The 25777-nt window shown below is 42.5% G+C and overlaps 2 protein-coding genes and 2 pseudogenes across 3 annotated transcripts; 2 read left to right on the plus strand and 2 right to left on the minus strand.

Annotated features, from left to right (window-relative positions):
- Positions 1–3721: 3721 nt before the first annotated feature.
- Positions 3722–5296, minus strand: LOC146470775 (bifunctional 3'-5' exonuclease/ATP-dependent helicase WRN-like; annotated as a pseudogene).
- A 598-nt stretch (positions 5297–5894) lies between these two features.
- LOC146470776 (uncharacterized) lies at positions 5895–7355 on the plus strand. The gene is made up of 3 exons (XM_085121626.1): positions 5895–5951; positions 6635–6918; positions 7055–7355. Exons 1-3 carry the CDS (start codon positions 5895–5897, stop codon positions 7353–7355), a joined length of 642 nt encoding a protein of 213 aa, XP_084977752.1.
- A 438-nt stretch (positions 7356–7793) lies between these two features.
- LOC146470777 (uncharacterized) lies at positions 7794–10504 on the minus strand (annotated as a pseudogene). Its single transcript, XR_014866966.1, has 4 exons — positions 9926–10504; positions 9451–9552; positions 8807–9089; positions 7794–8370 (listed from the first exon to the last, which is right to left on the minus strand). The product of XR_014866966.1 is annotated as an uncharacterized LOC146470777 (transcript).
- Positions 10505–12428: 1924 nt separating this feature from the next.
- LOC146470778 (uncharacterized) lies at positions 12429–17650 on the plus strand. The gene is made up of 2 exons (XM_085121627.1): positions 12429–15062; positions 15128–17650. Exons 1-2 carry the CDS (start codon positions 12429–12431, stop codon positions 17648–17650), a joined length of 5157 nt encoding a protein of 1718 aa, XP_084977753.1.
- The last annotated feature ends 8127 nt before the right edge of the window (positions 17651–25777 follow it).

Below are 25777 nucleotides of genomic sequence, written 5' to 3' on the forward strand. Positions count from 1 at the left end.
AAAATTCTGTAACATTTTTCCTCTTAAGAAGGGTTTGTAACCTCCTATAAAAAACAAGCTAACTTTCATCCAAAAAATTCTCTATCGGAAGTTGCCCAGTTGCCACAATTAAATGAACATAACAGATTTAAAAAACCTAAAATGAAAAGGAACAAGTGTCAGTCGGTATATCCGAAGTTTTTAAAGATTAATTTTGGTTTCTATCATGATAACTATGTATTTTAACTTAAATGTTCCTATTATCAAATTAAACGTACTCTTTTAACGACACATACCATATCGTTCTTATTCATATTGACCCATCCTCGTTCCCAGAGCCCACGATCTTTTGGTCAGTGGTTGGATCGTAGGCCCTAGTAACAGCTGTTACTGGATGTCGTGAATTTCACGACATTCGATAGCGCACGCTCAGTGGGATAAATTACTATTGCGCTTGCTCAGTATTAGGAAACCGGAAACTTGTCAACACACAATAGAAGGTTTCATGGCCAATTTAAAAAAGATTTAACAACCTTACAGTGTAGCTACCCGCCGGTACTCTGTAAAAACACAGCCTACGTCTTCGATTAACGGCTTTCAGGGGTTCTTTTAAAACAATTCAACAACTTTTTCGTTCTGGATACAGTCGTGGTTGTATGTTTACACCCGTCCGGTTAGTACTTTTTACGTATACTATGGTCTTGAGCTGTTACAATGCGAATGACTTCGGTAAAAAGGCAATGAGATTTCCGAAGAATTGAGGAAAAATTACTCAGAAGTGGAACTCATGAGCGGAATTAGTTTGTCTCATCTATTGGTTAAATTATTGGAAACGAAACATGGCAAGAAATGCTTTTAGTGGTTTCTTGTACATGTTTCACTGTTGTATAAATTTTATACATTCTGCACCTCTTTTATCTTAAGTTGTTGCGGAATATTGTCATCGGACTTCCGCCTTGTGTCATTGATGTAATGTTTAAAATACGTTCCATAACTGAGGTAGATTTGTCGAAAAAGCTGTGTTGTGTATATATGTAAGGGAGGAAATTGAACCCACAATGCTGCTATATTTGTCAAAGATCGACCAACCATTGCCATTCAGTGAATGGCTCAGGTATCTTAATTTGTCTTACATCTACGTGTTCTGAGATCAATTATCTTATATAAAAAGCTTACCATCTTTGTAATGTCTGTAAAATATGAGTAAAGATCAACAATGGCACACTGTTTTGTATTTTAAAATCCCCAAAGATTAGATGCAAATGATTATTTTGTTTCAGTGGTCAAGCAAACTGCAGTATAGTTTTGGTTCTGGTTACCCAATTTAAGGACCCCAGTCATTTTTACTCTCTCAGAAACCACAGGGTAAAGGTGGGTGGGTAGAGAATATTACTCAGTGATAAGCGTGATTCTAATAGCTTTTAGCATTTGGTTTCTTAAGATGTTTAAAACTGAAATGATTACCACTGAATAACACCATTAATTTCCTTTGTTGTTCTCATAAAGAATTAAATAAAACATGCTAATGTGGCATTGGCAGCTAAAGGTAGGATAAACTAAATCAAACAGGTGTATTTGCCACAGAGGCATTTTGCTAGTATCCTTTACAGTGGCCAAACACTTGCTCTGAATCTTCATAGGGTCAGAGAAGTTCCCCACACTACTAGCTGCCATTGGGGCTTTGCTTGTCCATTTGAAACTCTAAAATGTGAAAAAATGTTATGTACGTAGCAAATTTATTTATACTTGCAAAATTTGAAAATTGTTATAAAATAAAATGAGTCCAGAATCAGCTAAAATTAGTAACAGACTTGAATACAAAAGAACTAGAACCTTTCAATTCTAGGACAGCTTTCTTTCTGAGATGGGTGTCACTTGAGTGTAGTAACTGTTAAAAACAGGGAGAAAATTCTTCATCCAGAACAACATTTAAAACAAGTAAGAAGGATAGCTCACAGAGAAAGAGGCAAACAGATGGGATGTACTCTAATAACTGGGTAGGTGTCATGCATGTAAAGCACATGTCAAAAGACAAAAACAACAATAAAAAGAAACAAATTAAAGCTAGGTGACCCTTGCAGTGGCAAAGTCACGGATGTATCCTTCCTCTATCCTTCGTCTGTGGTGAATCCGGAAAAGCCACAAATGTATCCTTCCTCCATGTCAACAGGCCATCAGGGGTTGTGATTTGAGGAGGTTATTAGTTCAGTTACGTTGCTTTCAATTCTCAACAGAAAAATAGGATGCCATCATTTCAATGTGACTCAGAAAGGGGGCAGATCTCATGTGAGCTGTTGATTGAAAGTGATTATTTAATTAGAAGTTAAGGGATTGTCCAGACAAATTCAGTATTAAATAAGACGTACATAAGTCCCTTAGTCCTAATGATTATCCCCTTCAACAAAACCATTAGAAGCCATATTTATTCTTTAAAAGCAAACAATGCACTAATTGGGTGAACCAGTGGAAGCGAGAAGAACATTTAATCAGTGCAAGAAAAATCCAAGAACAAATCTTTAATTTACCTTTAGCTTCTGTTTGCTTAGCCTCTGATCGGTGAGTTGGTAGAGCTTCTGTATGGTTTGCACTTGTTGATTTTATTTTTATTTATTAAATCAATTCCAAATTACATCACTTTGCACAGGACAATCCAATGATTCTGTGGTCAACTTAAAACAGAATATGAGATTCCTTCAAATAAACCGCATAATACATCACAGAATGGTTACTTGTATTATTACCAACAAGGGAAACTTCAATTTTTCTCAGCATTTTATTATTTGTGTGGGACTGTGTACAGTATTTCCTAATATTATAAATCGAAATATTGTGTCTGTTTGGTCGTAAGCGTGTTTCTGGGCAACGGAATAAAGCCAAGTCAGAGGCACTTACCTTCGAAATTGAGAGCTACATCACTCCTGACTTGTGCTAGTACAAAGAGTATGGTTTACTTGTCGTCCAGCTCTTCCTCTGGGAGTTCTGAGATCCCAATGATTACCTTGGCTTTTATGGAAAGCAAGCTAGCTTATTTGGAATAATTGAAACACTTAGCGCAATATTTCAACATCCAGTGTCCGAAAATATTTTAGGCGTCTTCTTTGATGAACTTTTATCCAAATTGCTGATTCTTTACGCTGAACAGCAAGTACTTTTTATCGATCGACAAAATGTTTACATTATTTGTTTCTTTATATAGCATGATTTCAAGCGTCTCACTGAAATTAAAGACAAATGCACAGAAGCGTAGCTTTTTTCCCCTTATAGCGCATCAGGTTTCCAACAGCCAATGAAAAAAAGATATTCTTGGATGGACCCAGAGCCACTCGTTCAACAATTAAAAAAAAACGTTGGGGCTCTGGGGACGAGAATGATATTGACCATGATACAAGGAAACAAATAAGAAACCGAAACAATAACATTAGCAGTTGCTATAAATTAAAGAGATCCTGATTTCACAGCAAATATTACTGCCAAGCAGGGACTATTAACAAACTCCCACATTCAGCAAAAAAAAAGCAGGGAATCAAAACCTCAATGAAATTTTAATGGTTAAGTACTCTGGGAAAATAGTCTCCAGTGGCCTTTAAAATTATGTCAATCATATCAAAACAACTCAAGGCACTTAGTCAGTTTTCCCACTAGCCATCTTCCTCACTACCCATTCATGCCCTGTTATTTCTCTCGCATGATTAAAGTGATAAATGTGGAACTGTTATTAAACCAAAACCTCTGAAAAGGGTTTTAGAGGTGCTACTTACTTATGAATTGCCATATTCAAGAACACAACCCCCTCCCATACATAAATCAGCTTTAAAAACAAAACCATTTTTTTCTTATTTCTTACTATACACCATGAGTGACAACACTGTAGGAACAGGCCTAAAGTAAATGTTATACGTGTTACAAGTTACATTTAAATTCGGGTTAATTTTTTTTCACCTATGTTGAATCTCATTTATACAATCCTGACATTCATGATTCTATCTCAGCAAAATAAGAGAGACACTGGAAACTAAAAATTAAATTATGTTTACTCTAGATTTACAATAACTATAGCCTGCGAGTTTGCTGAGGGTTTCATTGAAGATTTCGTTGGCGTTTTGTCTGCTCTTTACTGTTCTCTGGATAACAATTAAGGGGAAGGATGTCATCAAAGGTGTTTAGGTTTTGTTTTGTAGATATATTTGAGGAGCATCTGTCTGCTTGAAAAAACCCATACAGATGTGTAGTGAGTTTAATTGTAGGGCAATAGATTATTGTACGTTCATACCGAGTCTTTTGTGCCTTCAAATCGATCACGATCATTGAAAAGGTGGCTGCAGGTTTTGGAGTGATGTCCTTTATGCCAGACGCAATGCTTGCTCTATTTGGTATGTCCACAATTAAAGCAGGTTTCTTCATTTCCAGAGCTTTGACTATTTGAAGTCGTGTCACTGTGGTGGCCATAACTGTGAGGGCAACCACTGGTACTCTGTTGGCAATTGATTGTATCTCGTTGATTCTAGCAAACCACCTCCTAAATGCCACTTCATCCTTTTTGGTCGCATACCCCCTGTAAGAATAAGGTTGTGTTTGACTTTACTTACACATTAAAAACCTACATGTTTTCACAACACACAGAAATAACAAATGAAAGGCATTTTACATGTCCCTAAACTCAAAGCCATGCTCAATTCATATAGGACTCACTACATTTTTTTCGGGAAAGAAATGCTACTTTAAAAATACCGAATAACAACGACAATTCATAAGAGACAAAAGACAAAAACCTTGGAAATTTACATGAAGCATCATATCGGTAAAAAGAAAGTCCAAAGCCATATAAATATACGAAAAATACACCAAATCAGAATTAGCCTACCAATGTGCAATGCAATGAGCTTCATTGACCCCAATCAGGCATAACCTTTCCTTGTAGGCAGCATTGATGACCATTTTTCGCCAGCGATTTGTAGCCAAAAATGCCTCGAGAGATCCGTAAACAACCTGGCAATCTCCATGCCTCACTTGCTGTTTAGCCACTTCACTTTTCTGATCTTCGCCTATGAACTCGGGACTGGTCTTCCATTAGCGACACTAGTGGAGAGATTACAAGTGCGATCGACTTCGCGTTTGATGAACACCTGACTGTATCGAAGACAATTAGTGCTAACTGGAATATCAATTATTTTTCCGACCTTGTCGGTTGAATTACGAACACATCTTCGCTGCCAACCAGCTTTTCCAACGCTTCCCTCTGCAAATCGTTCAATTTCTCTATCCCAAACGTCTGCAAAACTCGCTCAAATGCCACATTTAACATCTCCGCTCCATCCATATCGTCGGCCTATTTGAAACTGACACGATAATTTATGCAAGATTTTCTCCTGCCTCGATGAGGCAGGCGATACTCTGATTGGCTGATCTAACAAATGCAAATCCACAAGTCCAGCCGTCTCTTTGGAGGAGGAGCGTGGGCTCATTTCCCAAACAGCGGCTGGAAATCGAGCCTAGCTCGCCTTTGCACATTTGCATCTTGAACACTGAGGTTTACAAGAGCACTTGATGAGTTCTCGGCATGATCTAGACACCCCTGGGAGTGTAAGCCAGATGGGAACCCAACAGCCATCCTCCTTCTTCCAGCCAAACCTATCAGGGGATGGGGTGTTCTACTGGTGATCGTCGCTGGTATATGGTTGCCGAAATGTAGCAAAATTCGAAAAAAATATATTTTCATTCTATAAAATATATGTGAAAAAATATATTTTCATTCGATTAAATATTCCTTCATTCTATGAAATATATTTTCATTCCATAAAATATATTTTCATTCGATGAAAAAAATTCATTCCAAAAAAAACATTAATTCGATAAAAAAAATATTTTCATTCGATAAAATCACGTGGTATCATAAGGCCTGGTCACTTGGCTTAAACATGGCGACGGACGAAGATGATGCCCTCAGCGAATTCCTGTGGGAAGACTTTTTCAGGGTTTGTCCCCCTACTCAACATCTGCGAGTGCAATAGTTTGAATGTTAACTTAGACTTTCCCTCAGCAGCAGTGTTATTCAATCAGTTGGACATGACGTTATGAGTTCTTAGAAGTGTTTCAGACGCTGTTGTAAATATGGCGAATATTGACCAGTTCCAAGAACTTTGTTCATGCTTTTCTGAAATTCACTTGTATTGGTGGAATAGGATGGCTGAAATTGGAAGGAGAACTACAAGCATGGCCGATATGGGTCCGCGTTCTGTCGCCGTCAGTGGAGCAGGAAGACGACGATTTGTAATTGCGCAGGAACTTTTGGAAAACTTGAGAAGCCTAGGTTGCACTTGGATACAAATAGCTCGCATGCTGTTTATTTCCCGATGGACCATTCAACAGAGAGTGGTGGAGTACGGATTAAACTGTGGAAGGTGGTCCGATATAAATGACGATCAACTAGACACTATCATAAGAGGATACATTTCACGCCATGGGGTAACTACAGGGCAATTCTATATCATAGAACATATACGGTCTTTGGGGTACCTTGACAACGGCATCGAGTGCGCGCTGCCATTAATAGAGTCAATCCCGCAAACACTGCCCTGCAATGGGCAGCAGTCATAACACGCAGAGTTTACAGTGTGCTGTGGCTTAATTCCTTGTGGCATATTGATGAACACCACAGGGGCCATGGGGCTTTGTGATTCATGGATGTATCGATGGGTTCTCAAGAATGATTACCTTCCTGAAGTGTTCAACCAACTATTGGTCTGATACCGTTATGCATTCATTTGAAAATGCCGCTATCCAGTATGGCGTGCCATCTCGTGTCCGTGGTGATCATGGAGGTGAAAATGTGTTGGTTGCCCAATTTATGATCCAAGAGAGGGGTGAAGGGAGGGGAAGCTTTATTGCAGGACCCTCTATGCGGAATCAAAGAATTGAACATCTCTGGAGGGATGTGTTCAGGTGTGTATCCTTCCTCTTCTATGGAGTATGCACTAGAAGAGGGAGTGTACTTACACACGAACAATGTCACTGAAATGTTTCTCTTGCACTATGTATTTCTGCCAAGAATTAATTTCGCTCTTGATGAATTCTGCAGTGCATCAAATTTGCGACCAGTAAGAACTGAACACAACTGGTCTCCGAATAGGATGTGGGCAAATGGTATGATCAACCGGCACTATACAGGTCCCACATCGAATGAGCCAACACCCTCCAACATGGAATATTATGGAAATGATCCTGAGGGGCCAACACCACTGGAGGAGCATGGGTCAGTGGTTGTTGATGACATTTTTAACCCCCTTGATGAAAATGTGTTTGAAGAATTTGGTCACCTTGTTAATCCGTTAGCTGAGTCAGAAAGCTTTGGCATAGACATATACAGCTATTTCAATTAATGTTGTCGGATTAAAATCAAGCTAAAAGACAAGACCGCAATGTTTTGTGGGATTATTTTTTATGAATAATTTCATCAAAATCATCCCTGCATGTGCAGGTCATTGTACTGCTAATTACAACCTATTGTTTTCTCCAGGCATGACTGATTTTGATGAATTTGTTCATAAAAATCCCACGTAAACTTTTGGTCTTGTCTTTTAGCTTCATGCTTTGAACCGACAACGTTAATTGAAATAGCTGTATATCAGAGCCCTTGAAACCCTAAGTGAAATTCAAGAAAGGGATACCTGAACTGATGGAACGATTTTCCTGTTCAACCAGAACTTAAAATGGGCATGAAGTGACTTTACGTTCCAATGTTTTTAACAAACTGATCAAGTCTGCATTTTTATACACCCCCACCCCCCCATCCCTCAGTGAGGAACATGGGAAATACAGCCATGAACAATAAAAACAAATATTTTGCAGTAATTTCTATTTTAATAGACTGGTAAATCCCATTACTAGACTGCGAAAATCTGCACTTTTGGTGTTTTGTGAGTTTCTGCTTCTCTGAATCGAGCATCTCTCAGCATGAGATATAACAAGTCAACTACATCTATGAGTGATCAACACATAATCACATAATTTGGGCAAATATTAACAACATGTATTCTATTTATGGAACCGTTCAACGTGAGGACTGGATGGTAAATCAGTTGTAAGCATACAAGGTATGATCACTTATGATCACCGTGACTACAAACAAAAGACCAGAAAACTGCTATATCAACTACCAATAATGCTAAACAGTATTAAAAGACTTTCCATCCGATGTATCATCAATGACTGCTTTCAATACCATCTCAAACTCTGAGTACGAGTTAAATCTTCCGGGCAGCTCAAGCTGATGCAAACAGGTGGATGAAAAAATTGTTCCATCCACACTGAATGACACAGTGATATTTCTGCCTTCTATTCATGCCGCAGGAATTGACTCGTATCCTGTCAGAAAACGCATGAAAGACTTCAGATCTGCAAGACAATGAATTTTTTGTGGTCTTCTACTTGTACTGTAACAAAATGGATTTCGTAGTTAAGTCCGTTGCGAATTTGTGCGAAAACCCTTGTTATAGACCAGATGTGAACTCGATGAAATACCAGAAGTACTTTTCAAAATCCACTTTGTTCTAATCTCACGTAGCTCATTAAATTGCCCTTTTAAAACGAGCAATCTTTGAATAATACTCAGATTTCAGTAATAGGTTGGGGTTCGGAACAAGAATTTTAGAACTAGCACTTGAATTTGCAACACAAAGCAATAAATAGGTGTAAAAAACTTTTAGTTCATCAAACTCATTTTCACTGTTTTCTGGTGCACCCTCACCATAATTTTATAAGTCAGAGTAGAACATTTTCTCTCTCATTTTCTCATCCAAGAAAAATAAAACAGCATCCAGTGTACATGTACCTGTCTTGCTGCACTCATCTAGGAATTGGAAAAGATAGTCCCATATCTTGTGATGCTCATCAGAGAGGGGACTTTTTGGTTTCATCAGACAAATGATAGCATCAGCATCTAGTGCTTCAGCATTGTAAACAAAAAGAGGCTCAAAAAGTAATGGATCCTTCTCTACAGCAGGGAGTACTTTGGAACTCATCAAACCAATACACAACTGGTCCAACAACACCTTTTTGCAGTTCAGTACATGGTGTAATAGAAGTGACTGCAGGATCAGGTTTCTGTTGTCATCCTAACAATTGGAATAATAAAGGTGTCACATTATCTGTTAAGGCTTCTATGATTAGCAATGCTTATATTTAGAGATTTACAAAAACTTTTGTTTAGTAAGCAACTCAATTTCACAATCTTCTGAAGCATTAGCGAATAAAATAGGTGCTCAACAAAGAAGTTAAAAAACCAATATAACCCTGGGGCACTGTCACAGGGCTCACAGGAGATTTCCAGTATTTAGGTCAATTCTGTGTGAAAATTGTTATCATGTAAGGAGAGGATCAAATACAAGAAATGTGTCTACTTATTCTCATTTTCCTTTAACCAAGAATGAAACAACAACTGTGAATGGTACGGTAGTTATACTATTACCAGTCCACACTTATTGAAACCAATGTCATGATGCCACATTCATCACAGAAGGAAATAAATCCTGAGTCCTGTTTTAGATCTTGTAGTTCAAGTGACGTAGCACCAGCCAGCTATACGATAATAAATATTGAGTTACATGAATTCCCATCAGAACCCATTTCAAACTACTGTACACCTCCCAAAAAAGTACATGTAGTACCCCTGCCCCATCTCCCCTCAAAGTGACATTCGTGACGGTCAGCTTGGGACGGCGGAGGGCAATTTGAAGTGGAGGAACTGGAAAGCGTAGGGGGTTGGGAGGGGGGAGTGCCAGTTGGTTGAAAAGCTATGAAGCACCCAGAATGAATCGAAGAACATGTAAATGTCATTTTTGAAAGGGGATTTTGGACAAGTGGAGGGGCTAAATTCATCCTCGGTTCTACGCCTTCACTGTCTCTTTATTTCGGAAACTGTTTGGTAGTGTTATCTGTTACTCAAACGTACCTTCTCCATGTGTTCCTTTGCCACTTCATCTCTAACATCATCAACTGTAGCATAACACAGGCTTTTGTCGACATCACCAGTTGCAATGTACCAGTAGACTGGGGGAGCAAAGTAAGGAAACCTGACGGAATATTGTAGAATACTATTTCCTATTAATCGCCCAAGAACCTCAAAAAGGCCTGAATGTACCGAGGTGCTGTTATAGGCAGGAAGTTTCCTATGATCACTTCCTTCCAATAATCTGAAACTAGCAGATGTTGCTATGGCTTTTGTGGCATCATTGAAAAACTGCCGACGGACTCCACCAACATCAATAGCTGGCTGGTTCTTATACTGCACTCTAATACGCTGTGAAGCATCAAAACGTTTGGGATCCTTGTAGTAGGCAATTGTATCTGCTATAAGGTCATCTGGGTCAATGGTGAGTTTAACTTCTGGACCTGTAAGTATCTTGGCTTCCAGCCTTTGTAGGACTTCAGCAAGAGTGACTGCTAAAAGAAACAAAATATATATGCAGCATTCATAAATTGCCGACTTGTAATGTTTTGATGGTCTATGTTTCCAAAGACGTTTTTGATATCAGTTTATTAAGCACTGCAAAATATTTATAAATTTGGGTGTTTTTGGTTTAATGATTTCAGAGTTATGGTTTATTCTATTTCAAGACATTTGTATGCGGAGAAATGACAACCTAGCCTACCAAGTCTCGTTTTCATGTTTTTGTCAAAATTGAAATGCGTATAATTTCTCCTCGAATATGAATATGGCCCTAAAGCTACAAATTATGACTCATTTGTTCTTCAATCCCTTCTTGAGTTGTAGTCATTCTAATTGTCTCAAAACATCAAGGCACAAGGCAGCCATTTATCAATATGCTGTATTATTAATATTATTAATCACTAAACATAAGAAGGTCTTCTGCTACATCACCCTGTTTAGTTTCAAAATGAACAAACTTGGACTTGACTTTGTTTACGTTTTATTTTTATTTCACATTTCGTGACCGTAACATAAAGTAGCGAGTATTTTGATCATGTGATCTTAGTGAGTTTTCAGCGAAGCACGTGCTTGAATGTGTGTTGAGAATCTTCGCAGTTTATAAGCAAGTCGTCGTTTAAATCCGCACAAAATGTAAGTTTCTTTGCACCTTTAGTTTGTCTTTCGCCTTTTCTTTAAGTTTATTTTGTATTGTCCTTTATTTTCTTTAGTTTTCACCGGTAGTGACAATGTTGTGAAATCGCTCGCCATGATGCTGTAAACAAGTAAATGCAGAGATACAGGAGAATAGAGTGTTAACAACCCAACCGCGTCGAATTATTTGTGCAAACCCAACATTGTGAAAAATTTTTGGTTAGCAAGACGACGATTTGAAGGACATTGCCGTTTGCTCGGCTTTTGCGAGAAGTAATGGACCCCTCGAGTGGTGGCATTGGAGAGTCCAAAACTAGTGGACCGGACCGCGGGACTGAGGATCGAGGAACTGGCCGGATTGAATCAGGTGGGGAAATTAATTTAATGGGCCTTGGAACAAACCTAATGGCTAACACAAATGAAGATTTTCCTGTTGACATCGGGGTCGCTGCCTTTGCATTACCTCCTGAGGTCTTAAGGCCCCCGCTAGCTCGAGGAGCCTTTGGTTACTCACTACGTCAAAATCCCCTTCCAAATACTCAAATAGATTTTAGTGAAGTCATCCGTCAGCGAGAAATAAGTGAGCAGCACAGACTAGCATCTTCTTGGAACAAAATCGCTGACTATGTTGCAACTGAAACTCAGCAATTACGTACATGTCTCTACACTAATTGGGACGTCCTATCTGCTGGTCAAATGGTAGAAAGTGTCACTCGTGCTTGGAAATCCTTTGAGGAAATTCATTCAAGGTATCTTCCGTGCATAAATCAGAGGAAACGTCTACAAGAGGTCGAAGAAAGGTTCAGATCCCTAAAGGAGACAGTTATAAGCTTATTTGAGCAAGAAGAGCGAATGCGAACGGATCACGAAGCCCCCAAACATGACGAAATTTCTGTCAAAAGTGAGAAGTCACAAGGCAGCTCTGTGTCGTCTAAGGCATCATCTCGTAAGAAAGAGAAGCTAAGAGCCGCGCTTCTGGCTAAGAAGAAAGTGGAGCTAGCAAAACGAAGAGCTGAAGAAGATGCTGAGCTGGCCAGGCAAAAGGTACAAATGGAATTGAGGCGATTGGAGGACGAGGCTGCTTTAGCCGAACTGGACTGGAAGATCGAAAGGGACTATGATGAAGAAACTGGTCAGCTTGAGACCGTCGACGAAATTGAGAAAACACACCTCAACAGCTGCGAAGGTCCACCCAAAGGTTCCGAGTCAGAAAGGCAAGAGCTTCCAAAGTCAACCTCACGTAAGACCGAGAAAACCTTGGGCATCTCACCTGTAGATCACCCTACCCCCTCTGATAAAATACCAACATCCTCCAAGTCGGTTCATTTGCCCAGTTACTCCACTGTAGAAGAGTCTAAAAGGGAGGTGCCGCATGTCTCCAACCATACACCCATACAACACTCGCCTCAAGGTTTATTTCAGTCCAGGACAAAGCCTGATCCAGACACCAGAAGAGAGGAGACCACCCCAAAGGACCACGTTGCAGCCAAGGTGGAAGGTTCAACTGCTAAATGGCATTACGCCTACACAGTTTAATGGGAATCCAGCCGACTTCCCTTTCTTTCGAGAGCAGACCCGCACTCATCTTGAGAGTGAACTTCTAACCGATGTGCAGCGAATCGAGTACCTGCCAAAGTTTCTGAAAGGTGAAGCTCTGGAAGTCATCGAACGAAACAGAGGCTGCTCCTACAAAGACCTCATAAAGACTCTAGAGGATCGTTTCGGTAAACCCATCCAAGTTTCACAAGCCTGCATTGACGGTTTGGTATCTGGTCCCAAGCTTGCCCCAGGGGACAATGTGAGTTTACTGAACTTTGCTGAGAAGCTGAATGCAGCGACAAAGATCCTGAAAGGTGATGTTGAGCATGAGGCTAGTGTGGCTACCAACCTGAGGAGAATTGTAAGCAGACTTCCGAACGACCTTGTTGCAAAGTGGCAAACTGAAAATTATGAGATCGTAAATCGTGGCAGGTCCGCTCGCTTACAGGATATCGCAAAATTTGTTATGAGACAAGCGTCGATAAGAAACGACCCAATCTTTGGGCCACAGAGGCAAAGGAGGGAGAATAGCGAAGACAAGGATACCCGGAATTCATCCAGGATTAAGAAACCACCACCTCCCAGGGACTCTACTATTTCATCAACTAAAATTGAAAGGCCACCAGAACCTCCCAGGGACTCCACAGTACCACCTGCTAAATCTGAAAGGCCCCCAGAGCCAGGAAATCACATCAAATGCTCAATCTGCAAATCCACACCCCATCGTCTGCAGGATTGCCCAATCATTAAGCAGTGCGATCAAGTAGCAGTAAGGCGACAGTATGCAGCCTCCTACGGGTTCTGCTTTAACTGTGGTTGTCACAATCCAACCCATAGTGGCACTACTTGTCCGGATCCCCCAGCCTGCTCCAAGTGTCCTGGGCATCATCTGACACTTTTACACAAGGAAAACAGCAATGGACGTCGTTTCCGGCCGAGAACCAATAATGGCGTAAGCAGTAATCACAACCAAGCAAATTCCCGTTCTGCTACGGTACCTCCACAGCAACAAAGCATGGGATCTGGTGCAGCACCACAAACCACCAACATCCATCAGGCCTCAGTGAGCACGACAGAGGTTTTTGCCCCGCAAGGTCGAGTCCTGTTAAATGTGGTTCCTGTGACTATCACGGCTGAGGATGGCAATTCCCTTTCCACGTACGGGTTTCTAGATAATGGCTGCACTGACACTCTTATTGATCGTCAGCTTGCGGATCAGCTTAATCTGGAAGCAACTTTGCAACGAATTGGCATCAAGACTATCAGGAGAAGTGAGGAATCAATAGAAAGTGAACGGGTGTCGTTCACCCTCGGTCCCATGGATGGGTGCGGTAGAGATATTGAAGTCAATGAAGCCTACGTACTCCCAGATCTCAATCAGTCAGGGCAGATTTTACCGGATTCTGTTGACGTTTCGAAGTATCCACACCTGCAAGACCTGACATTCCCAGAAGTTGACATTAAGCGAGTATCCATAATCATAGGAAGCAATGTACCTGCTGCCCATTTGCAAGATGAAGTCAGGGTCCCACCAGACAACAACGGTCCTTTTGGTTACCGTTTTCCGCTTGGCTGGAGTATTGCAGGGCCTTTAACTTGCGGCGACAAAGGGAAAACATCAGTCAACTTCGTTTCGGTGGGCATGGAAGATCAGATAGAACGCTTCTGGAATATTGAGGATTACGGAGCCTCAAAGTCAGATGATAAGCCACTGTCAATCGAGGACAAGCGAGCCTTAAAAATCCTTGAGGACACAACAAGAATCGTAGATGGCCATTATGAAGTCGGTCTCTTGTGGAAAGAAGATCAGCCGCAACTACCAAACAACCGTACTCTAGCTGAAAAACGAGTCGAACTGCTAAGACGCCGGCTAACAAAACCAGGAAATGAGGAAATGGCTGCAAAGTACAGAGCAGTTATGACTGAGTACATATCAAAGGGATATGCCCGCAAGCTTACCACTGAAGAAGCAGCTAAAGAGAGCTCACACACCTGGTATTTACCCCATCATCCAGTGATGAACCCGAACAAACCTGGGAAACTTCGCATAGTCTTTGATGCTGCAGCAGAGTATGAAGGCACATCACTTAACAAAAGTCTTCTCCAAGGCCCAGACGTGACCAATAGCCTCGTTGGAGTACTGCTACGCTTTCGCCAAGGGAAGGTTGGCCTAGCTGCCGATGTGGAGGCAATGTTCCATCAGGTGCGCGTCCGCAAAGAAGATCAAGATGCTCTGCGTTTCCTATGGTGGACTAACGACTACAGTCAGCGTCCAGACGTTTATGTTATGGAGGTACACATCTTCGGGGCCACTTCATCCCCATGTGTTGCCAACTCTGTCCTGAGGAGAACTGCCACTGATAACTCAAAGAAATTCAGTCCAGAAGTTGCAGCAGTTGTTGAGAAGAACTTCTATGTCGACGACGCGCTACCGTCGTTTAGCAGCAACACCTTAGCAACCAGAATGGCAACAGACCTCGCCGAAATGTTAGATCATGGTGGCTTTCGCCTTACGAAGTTCATGTCCAACAGCAAAGAAGTTTTGTCCTCGATTCCTGTCCAAAGAAGAGCTACACCAAACCTGGACTAAGGCTAGATGAATTGCCGGTGGAGAGGGCACTGGGTGTTCGTTGGTTTGTCGAGACTGATGAACTGGGGTTCGAGATCAAGAACCTGAACCGTCCTGAGACAAAGCGTGGAATCCTGTCTGCTGTCTGTTCATTGTACGACCCACTCGGATTTGTTGGGCCCGTAGCACTCACAGCAAGAGCTCTTATACAGGACATATGGAAGGCAAAGCTAGACTGGGACCAGCCATTGGAAGAACACTTCTTAAAGAGATGGAGATCTTGGACCACACAGCTGCCCTCCTTGTCCGAGCTCCGTATCCCACGCTACTACTTCCCTCCTGGAGTGGACCCGAAGAAATGCAGACTTCAGTTACATGTCTTCTCAGATGCCTCCGAAGTTGGATATGGCGCATCAGCATACCTGAGGATTGTAGATCCAGATGACTCCATCCATTGCTCGTTTGTCATGGGAAAGGCAAGAAATGCTCCCATCAAGTTCACTAGCATCCCAAGGCTTGAATTGCAAGCAGCTGTCCTTGCCACGCGCCTAAACAAGATGTTGAGAGAAGAGCTCGATCTGCTCATACAGCAAACTAAGTACTGGACAGATAGCGAAATAGTGCTTCACTACCTGAAGAATGAGAAGCGCCGATTCCAAACCTATGTCGCCAATCGTGTGGAAGAGATTAGAGAAAACTCACATCCTAATGACTGGAATCATGTACCAGGTGCCTTAAACCCAGCTGATGATGTCTCCCGTGGCTTGAACCCTTCAGATCTGAAATTTAAGCAACGCTGGTTACGAGGACCAGAATTTCTTTGGCAGCCAGAATCCCTCTGGCCCACTGCAGACTGTAAGGAAGTCCCGGACGAAGCTTTAGAATTGAAGAAAGAAGGGCACGCCAATCATGTTGATGTAAGCATCCATTCTGTTGCTCAACGGACAGACTCCTCTGCATTGAGCCCGCTGAGCGTAACGGCCAAAGATGTCATGGATCGCATATTGAACAGTTGTTCTGATTGGAACTGGCTAAGACGTCGGGTTGCTTGGCTTATCCGCTTCGTCCATTTTCTTCGCAATCGAAAGACTACCCAGAGGGGCCACCTGACCCTTGAAGATTATGATGCAGCTACTATAGCCATCACGAGAATCGTTCAACTTTCTGCCTATCCTCAAGAAATTAAAGACCTAAAGGCCAAAGGTGCAGTGAGGCCGTCCAGCAGTATAGTTGCCCTGGACCCAATGCTTGATGACCATGGCGTTCTGAGAGTTGAAGGCCGCATAGTAAATCCACCCGTCGCTGATGCTGCTAGGAACCAAGCAATTCTACCGAGAGACCATCCCATAACAGCAGTGATTGTTCGCCATGTTCATGAGTCAATTGGCCACTTGGGGCACGAGCACCTCATATCAAGGGTGCGTGAGAAGCTGTGGATCCCTCAGATTAGAGTTCTTGTCCGTTCCATCCTTGGGCGATGCCTTCGTTGTAAAAGGTTGAATGCCAGACAAATAGTTCAGCAAATGGCACCCCCTCCAAGAAGCCGCATGATGGCTTACCAGCCTCCGTTCTCGTACTCGGGAATGGATCTGTTTGGTCCCCTCCAAGTGAAGCATTGCAGAGGTATGGCAAAGCGCTGGTGTTGCCTGTTCACATGTCTGAATACTCGTGCTGTTCACCTCGAATTAGTCCAGTCAATGAACACAGATGACTTCATAATGTGCCTAAGGAGATTCATCAATCGCCGTGGAGAGGTTTCAGAATTAAGATGTGATAGAGGATCCAACTTTGTAGGAGCGGAACGAGAACTGAGAGAAGAGATCAAGCAGTGGGATCAGCAGAAAATTGACCGTGAGCTACTTCAGCGTGGATGCAAGTGGATTTTCCAGCCGCCAACTGCCTCTAGCATGTCAGGAATTTGGGAACGTCTTGTGCGCAGTGCTAAGACTGTCCTGAAGGCAATCCTTGGAACCCAAATGGTCTCTGAGCCGGTCCTCCAAACCCTTCTGACGGAAGTTGAGCGAGTACTAAATGGTCGGGCTCTGACAGCTAATTCTGATGACCCGAATGACCTCCAGCCACTCACGCCTGCGCACTTCCTGATGCAAAGGAAAACAATCTGCCTTCGTCCAGGTGTGTTTCAACCGGCGGACCAGTACAGAAGGAAATGGAAGCAAGTTCAATTCCTTGCCGACCTGTTTTGGAAGAGTTGGTTGCGCGAATATTTGCCGACACTGCAAGTTCGAGGGAAATGGCACAGAGCCCTACCTAACCTGAAGCCAAACGCCTTGGTTTTGTTGATGGATGACAGTGCACCTAGAGGGTATTGGAGTCTGGGCCGAGTTCTGGAGGTCTACCCTGGCTCTGACGGGATGGTGAGGACGGTTAAGGTCAAGACTAAAGACTCTGTCTATATTCGGCCGATCCAGAGGCTGTGCCTTCTGGAAAATGACCCTGATAGTGCTAAAGCTTTAACTGTGAACTAGAGACGTTGGGCGTCCTAAGTCGGATCGTCCCAAGGCGGGCGGAATGTTTAGTTTCAAAATGAACAAACTTGGACTTGACTTTGTTTACGTTTTATTTTTATTTCACATTTCGTGACCGTAACATAAAGTAGCGAGTATTTTGATCATGTGATCTTAGTGAGTTTTCAGCGAACCACGTTCTTGAATGTGTGTTGAGAATCTTCGCAGTTTATAAGCAAGTTGTCGTTTAAATCCGCACAAAATGTAAGTTTCTTTGCACCTTTAGTTTGTCTTTCGCCTTGTCTTTAAGTTTATTTTGTATTGTCCTTTATTTTCTTTAGTTTTCACCGGTAGTGACAATGTAGTGAAATCGCTCGCCATGATGCTGTGAACAAGAAAATGCAGAGATACAGGAGAATAGAGTGTTAACAACCCAACCGCGTCGAATTATTTGTGCAAACCCAACACACCCATGCTGCAAATTTACCTTTCAAGCGATACTGAAGGCCACTGGCACAAAGCAGTACCTTGTCCCCCGCAATATCCTGGAAATTTAATCTTTTCATCTTAAACAAACTGTTTCTCCTGGCTTGTTTCTTGAAACAGCTGATATTTTAGGTATCTTATCACAAAACTTACCCGTCTTATAAAAAATATCCACACAGTTTGAATTATGTATTTTTAGTCAGTGACAGGCATAATAAAAAAAAAAACGTTTCTAACAACAGGAGTTTAACCTATGACCTCCCAGTTTATGGTCCAGATGCTCTACCACTGAGCTATAGTAGGCTCATGAGAGCTAGCTAGGCCATTATAATAGGTTCATGTGACAAAAAGGTGTGCCTTCTTCTCTGGAAAGAGCTTACATCATCGAATACAGTACTACACATAACTTTACAGGCACCAATGTTCATGTGCAAATTTTAGTTTGTTAACCTTTTTTCATTTCCACTGTTCAGTACCGCATCAATAGCTTCTTGAAGATCCAAGGAATCCTTGATCACTTCCCTTAGGAAAGCTTCCTCATGTTGTGGAAACATTTGACGAAGACATCTAAAGTCACCCTGCAGTAATTTGTACATATATTGCAGACAATTATTCTGATTAACAAAAAGCAAATTTAGCATGAACAACTTTATCAGCTGATAGTTGAAACTTCGCTTAAATGTTCCTTTGTGCCTGGAGAGAATGTTCAGACATGGTAGGTATATGCTGTATAAAGAAGAAAGAAGAGAACTCAGCTCTAAAAAATTCACAAAATGCTTAAACTCTGTTCATAGTATTTGAGATCTGCTTAGCTCAAAGCATGAATCTTTTACATATGCATGCTATCAAAAGACAAACCAATAAAAAGAAGACATTTAATCAGCAGTTCTAACTAGAAACTAACTCACTTTTTGACTGAGTTAGGTAGGGGCAGACGGGAAAATATTTGGCTCTCGGTCATGGCGCATGGACCTCGCTGCCCTCGGCCCATTCGCCATGACCTCGAGCCAAATATTTCCGGTCCGACCTTATCACTCAGCCAATATGTACATATTATGAATGGGCTGGATTATTTGTCACACAATCTTTTTATTTTTACCTGAAAGCAACTGGATTCTCTGTAAATCCAACAGCTCCTCCAGTAGTCTTTACTTTCTTTTTTCCTGCTCATGTGCTTGATCAATGCAATGGTGGACAAGGGGTTGCCTTGACAACACCTAGTGCCCTTGTTCATCAAACTCGCTCCTTATAGAATCAGAAAGACACTTCATATATCCGATGTGTATTAGTGTCCATCACGCATAATTAACGTGGTCAAGGGCGAAGAACAGGTGGAATAGCTGCTCTAGTACTTCCAGGTTCACCGAGAAGTTTCTCTCACGTTTTGCATCAACAACCATTAGAACCAAGGTTTCGTACCTCAGAATGGTTAACCAGAAGAGTAGGAGGTTGACCTCTCTTAACCATTTTGTCTGCCCAGGAACCCATCGATGGAGATCCTGCATTCTCGCCAGCCAGATATAACTGAAATGCTTCCTTCTTAAGGATATGGAGAGTCAAAAGGGTAACTTGATGGGCATGCCTATAAATAATGATGTAGAAATAATGGATTTAGGAAACACAAACAAGACACCCATTTGTCTTATAGAACTTAATACCAAACAATAAAGTAATGTTTGCGTGTTTACCTTGTCCTGGTCAGGTGTGATGCTTTCAAGAACGAATCTGCCACTCCAGATGATGCAATGTCTGCCGCAGCAAGTGCTGTTGTCGAGCCAATTCCGTCCAGAAGATTCCCAATTGTGTTCCACAACGCCATTTCCAAATGGAGACCTCCAAGAATGACAACAAACTGTCTCACCATGTTGTTCATCAGTGAGTATATATCAAGAATTGTGTTCTTTCCAGTGACTTTGAAGACTCATAGTTTGCTCGAGATCAAAACAAACAAACCAACCGGAATTATTTGCCAGGCTAGGGCTTTTCTCTCCTGTGCCTGGCTCAAAGAGATAAACTCCCTTGAATTACCTACTAACAGTAACTTCCATTTTGACCTTTCAGAGCTTGCCTCCAGCTCTGTTACACATCGCTTATACAGAAGGAGTTGAACAGAGTGGCACGACATTGGAATACCCATAGGATGAGACCTTATCCGAATCAGGAAACTCCTGCAGGGAAACCAGATATGCTGTTTTTTCTTCCTGAACTGGCAGGTGAAGGACGACTTAAGGGCTTAAACTAGGTTACATAGAAAATAACCGACAAAACCAAATGATAATGATAATGTTATATATCATTATACATCATACCACTTTCGGCCTTATTTTTTATTGTTGCCATCATTTATGCATGCATGATATAAAATACTAACTGAACAGCCTTTTTCGCACTCATGGCTCACCAGCTAGCTAAACAATTTCTTGGTGTCTTGACTCAATTCATTTGCAGTTTGATGTTTAAGGCCTATTTTTGTGCAGCTCGTAAATATAAAGGATAGGGTAATGATAGCCGGAACTGCAATATTTCTCGTGACGCCCCTACAGGCATTGTTCGACATTGTTTAAGGGAGCCCCTGGTTAGCAAAAAGCGAGATAAATGTTACCCACGCCCCATAAGACCACAATAAACGCAGAGCACTTCAAACGGCGTTGTATCTTCTTTGCTAAACAAAACTAATACATTGATTTTCTCCTCGTGTAATACTTTCCCGGATGTAAGTGTCCTACGTCACACGTCACGTGTTGCAAACTTCTGCTTCAGGCTGCTTTTCAAATTCCGGTTATTTTTATCAATGTTTACAACCTAACATACATCCCCTCCAAAGGAAAGTATCGGTCCCTGACACTTGCACATGAACTGCATGTGTAATAAGGGAAATGTTACCAAAAGTTACACAAAGGATTCGTTCAGGACACACAGCTGGATACTGGTACATATCCAGGAGTCATGGTTACAGGTACTTGCATCAGGGCACTCGTTGGTTGATACACAACAGATTGATGCACAGGGTACTGGTTAATTGGCTGGGCCACCTGTGAGGGCATTGAGGGGTACTGCAGGTACGTTCCGGGGTAACCAAAGATCACTGGATGCTGAGACAAGTATGGATATGTAGGTAGCTGGAACTGCGGCATAGCTGGTAACCCTGCACCCCAAGTAAGGTGAGCAGTACAGCACTGGGCTAGTTGTCTTCCCAGGACACTGTTGGCAGTTATCAAGAGTGTAGCAGCTTAAGTCTCATATGTGGGGGTTGCCAAGTGTGTTGTACGTCAGAAGAGTTGGTGGGTGTCTCTGTCGCTGAGGCCTAGGTTCTGGTCTATTAGAACCTGGTTGACTGTTGTCATTCTGGTTTGGAGTATCCGGCTCACCTCCGTTCTCAGGTCTGTCTTCTTCCCTGTCTTCCAAAACAGTGTTATCCTTGTTTGCTTCCCATTGAGCACTACTGTCATCCTCTAACTGTGTAGGTATAACCCGTTTCTCTTCGACTGAAGGTTTGGGGATCTCCTCCGTAACCACCTCCTCGCAGGCATGCGCATAGTGGGGAGTTATCGTATACTCATCATCACTACTGGTTCCATCTAAAAAGTCATCGACTGGTGGTGCAGGTATCCGCGGAACCTTGCGACGCTCATCCTCCTGGGCTCTTCTTTCTCTCTTACGGATTTTCTTGCTTGGGATGTCAACAGGGAGATTATTGCATGGCAATGACAAGTTTCTATGGAGGATCCTGTTAACACCAGTGCCAACCTCTGGCTTGACTTCATACACCGGGCTATCTTCGCCTTTGCGGCTAACTACTATGTGAATCTTATCCTCCCAATGTGATCGCAGCTTGCCTGGTCCACCCCGTTCACTTAAATTACGTACAAGGCCTCTGTCACCAGGCACCAAAACCGAACTCCGTACAAAGCGATCATAACGTTGTTTAGTTCTTGTGCCTACTTTGCTGGACTTCTTGCCTGCTAGTTCGTATGCCTCTGTCATTGCTTTTCGCCACTTTGCTACATACTGTGAGTGATTCTCGAGGTTGGTTTGACTCTCAATTCCAAACATTAGGTCTATAGGCAGACGAGGGTGGCGACCGAAAACGAGGAAGAACGGTGAGTAGCCAGTTGATTCATGTCTCGTACAGTTATAAGCATGTACCATATGGTTCAAGTGTTCAGCCCAACGTGATTTCTGGGTCTCAGGCAAGGTACGGAGCATTCCTAGAAGTGTTTGATTAAATCGCTCAACTTGCCCGTTGCCTTGGGGATGGTAAGGGGTGGTTCAAGAATGTTCCACACCACACAGGTTCTCTAACTCCCGATGGACGCGGTTTTCAAATTCTCCCCCTTGATCATCATGAATTCTTAAGGGAAAACCAAACCGGAGAATAAAATCGTTGTTAAGTTTTTGGGCAACTGTCTTAGCTGACTTGTTTCTTGTGGCATACACCTGAGCATAGCGTGTGAAATGATCCATGATGACGAGGATGTACTCATACCCACCACTACTTTTCTCAAGATGAAGAAAGTCAATGGCGATAAGTTCAAAAGGTGAGGTAGTCACAATGGGTTTTAATGGAGCTCTCGTCTTTAGTGTGGGAGACTTCTGCTTAATGCATTGACAGGCGTTTCCAATGTGGTGTTCAATATCTGTCTGCATGTGTGGCCAATAGAAACGTTCTCTGGCAAGGTCTAATGTGCGGTCTACCCCAAGATGACCCATATTTTCATGGAGTTCCTTGAGGACCAGTGAGCGAAGCTGTTTGGGTACAATGATGTGAGTCTTAGTTCCTTTACGCCGTCTAAGTATACCATCCTTGTCGAGCGAAAGGTTATCTTATTCATGTAGGAGAAGTTGCGTCTCGCTTAGCTCCCGTTTTCTCTCTCCTGTCGTTAGTCGTTGGCCACGCTGCAGTAGATCACTCACTCGGCGAACAACCTGGTCAGTCACTTGTGCATGTTTGATGTCGATTTTGGGAACAGGAGATTCATCGGTTCCAAACGTGTCAGTTGGCAGGACAGTGATGTCTCCTGTAAGGGCCGAAACCCAGTTCACTTGTCCTTGGTCTTGGGATTTTGCAAAACAAGCAACAGCCTGAAGGACATCCTTTGGTACCATCTCCGTGCACATTTCCATGTAAGCAGTGTCATCAGAGTGGATTCGAGACAAGGTGTCAGAGTCAATGTTGGCTTTTCCTGGACGGTAGTGAATGGTGAAATTGAAATCAGCCAACTCCCCAATCCAACGCAGAGCAGTGGCATTCAGTTTGGCAGAGGACAGGACATAAGTGAGTGGGTTGTTATCAGTGTACACGTCAAAACTGGGGGCATAATAGAGATAGTCTCTAAACTGGTCACAGATGGCCCACTTGAGTGCCAGAAATTCCAACTTCCCGGAGTGGAAGTGGTAATTCTTCTCGGCTGGGGTCAAGCTGCGAGACCCATAAGCGACAACACGGGGAATGTCATCCTGATACTGATACAACACGGCACCTAACCCATCCTCTGAGGCATCAGTGTGTAAGACAAAGGGTTTCTGAAAATCTGGGTACGCCATCACCGGAACACTTGTGATTGAGTCAATCAGTATCTCCAAAGCAGACTGATGAATGTCATTCCAATCCACTGGATGTTTCCCAGGTAGTTGGCCACTGTTTCTTCGATCCCCCTTGTGCTGAGTTTTTGGCGGGGATTGACCAGGTGTCTTTACCAGATCAGAAATAGGCTTGGCAATTCTTGAAAAGTTCTCAACATATCTGCGGTAATAGTTCAGGAAACCCAAAAGTTTGCGCACTTCATTTACTGTCTTTGGAGGAGAGTCCTTGAGTGCGAGGACTGGCTTGATACATGCTGGGTCCAGCCTGTAACCCTCCTCTGACACCACACGTCTAAAGAATATGACCTCTCTCTTAAACAATTTACATTTCCGAGGTTTCAGTTTCACTCCATGCTCTCTCAGTCGTCGAAGAACCCTGCGTGTATGTTCAATGTGTTCCTCAAATGTGGCACTGACTATAATAATATCATCCAGGTAGGGTACACAGACAGTGTCTCTCAAGTCACCAAGACAGTTCTCCATAAAACGTTGGAATGCTCCCGGCGCTCGAGATAGGCCAAATGGTATCCGAATCCATTCGTAAGGGCCCCAAGGAGTGATAAAAGCTGTCAAAGGCTGGCTGTTCGGACTCATGAACCCTTGGTGGTAGGCCCTGCCCTGGTCAAGAACAGAAAACCATGAGTTGCCACCGAGGTTATCCAGAGTTTCTTGTATGCGTGGTATCGGGTGACGATCAGGTCGTGTCTTCTTGTTTAGTGGTCTGAAATCCACACACAGCCGTAAGCTTTGATCTTTTTTTCTAACACAGACGACTGGAGAACTGTACGAGGATGACGACTTCTTGATAAAATTCCGATTCAACAAATCTTCAATGTAAGCTTTAACCTCAGGGTAGAGAGGTTTAGGTACTGCTATGTAGTTCTTCTGCACCGATGTCAGATCCTCTAAATCAAGGTCAAGTTCAAGATCTGGAATGTATCCAACGTCATTATCATCTTTAGCAAAGGAATCAGCTTCCTCAGTCAATAACTTTAAAGCCATCTTTTTTTGAGCAGGTGTCAGATCTTCCAGGTCTATGTCCTTAATATTTGTGGGAATCCCCATTGGTCTCTCACTTTGTACGGATGCCTGAGTTCCCATTGGTACTCCTCCTGGCTCTTTATCAAGTGTTTGCACTGGCTTTGTAGTCCCTGACTCTTGTGTCTCCTTTTGCTGGGTGCCATTATTGCTATTGTCAGGTTCCTTTAATTGAACTTCAACTGGTGTCACAGACTGGACAAGTTGCAGTCGACCAAGTAGGGTCCGCCCCCGAAGTACTATGGCATGGTTGGTGTTATTAGTAATGTCAATGTCCACCTGACTTGATTTTCCTTTTTTTGACAGACAGCAAAGTCTCGGAGACCTCAAACCACTAGGCCATGGGTTGGCCTCATCCGGTTCAAACAGTACTGGTGTAGCTCTCTCCACTGGTCTGGTATTTGCTCTGCAGGTAACCCTTTGACTATGATTGGCTGGTATAGTGATGTCACGCTTGGTAGTTTTAATGGAACAAAGTTCCTCTTGATTAAGGCCGTGGATAAAATTCACAAACACCGAAGCAGTTTGGCTGTCAAGATCAGTGGAGCTGGAAGCGACAGCTTGAGACAGTGCAACATCCTCATTGCTATCTTTAACAATCTCTTCTATAACATTAAAACCAATCAAAGGTGAGTCCAAATATTGTTCTGTAACAAGAAATGGAACTTTCAGTTCATTGTTGCAAGATGACAGTCTGAAATTCAGCTCCACCCATCTTATATATGGTATCTCGCTACCGTTGGCAGCAGTCAAGCTCAGTTTAGTGTTTAGCAATTCCGAAATATCCTTAACGACAACATCAGGAAAGTTTCTCCTTAAGAACTCGTTGGATATGATGGAAACTTGGGCCCCGGTGTCCCAAAGTACCTCTGAAGAATGACCATTGATCTCTCCCTTAACAGTGCATCTTTTCCCCACTAATCCTACCACTGTGGCATGTTGTTGGGGAGTCAGGTGACTAACAAATGGACTATCATTATCGTCCAGCATCTTTGCCCCTGCTTTGCTAGACAAGTGTGAAATTGCAGTGCATAACACTTT

Source organism: Pavona decussata, unplaced genomic scaffold (assembly GCF_977016875.1).
Source record: "Pavona decussata unplaced genomic scaffold, jaPavDecu1.1 SCAFFOLD_111, whole genome shotgun sequence".
NCBI lineage: Eukaryota > Metazoa > Cnidaria > Anthozoa > Scleractinia > Agariciidae > Pavona > Pavona decussata.

What these genes read in the sequence shown, in the direction of transcription:
- LOC146470778 (XM_085121627.1), top strand. Translation starts at nt 12,429, where the DNA reads ATGTCTCCAACCATACACCCATACAACACTCGCCTCAAGGTTTATTTC. An exon ending in ACACCTTAGCAACCAGAATG is followed by an intron (nt 15,063 to 15,127) that starts GCAACAGACCTC and finishes CATGTCCAACAG; the next exon opens with CAAAGAAGTTTTGTCCTCGA.
- LOC146470776 (XM_085121626.1), top strand. Translation starts at nt 5,895, where the DNA reads ATGGCGACGGACGAAGATGATGCCCTCAGCGAATTCCTGTGGGAAGAC. An exon ending in TGTGGGAAGACTTTTTCAGG is followed by an intron (nt 5,952 to 6,634) that starts GTTTGTCCCCCT and finishes TGAACACCACAG; the next exon opens with GGGCCATGGGGCTTTGTGAT. An exon ending in CTCTGGAGGGATGTGTTCAG is followed by an intron (nt 6,919 to 7,054) that starts GTGTGTATCCTT and finishes TGAATTCTGCAG; the next exon opens with TGCATCAAATTTGCGACCAG.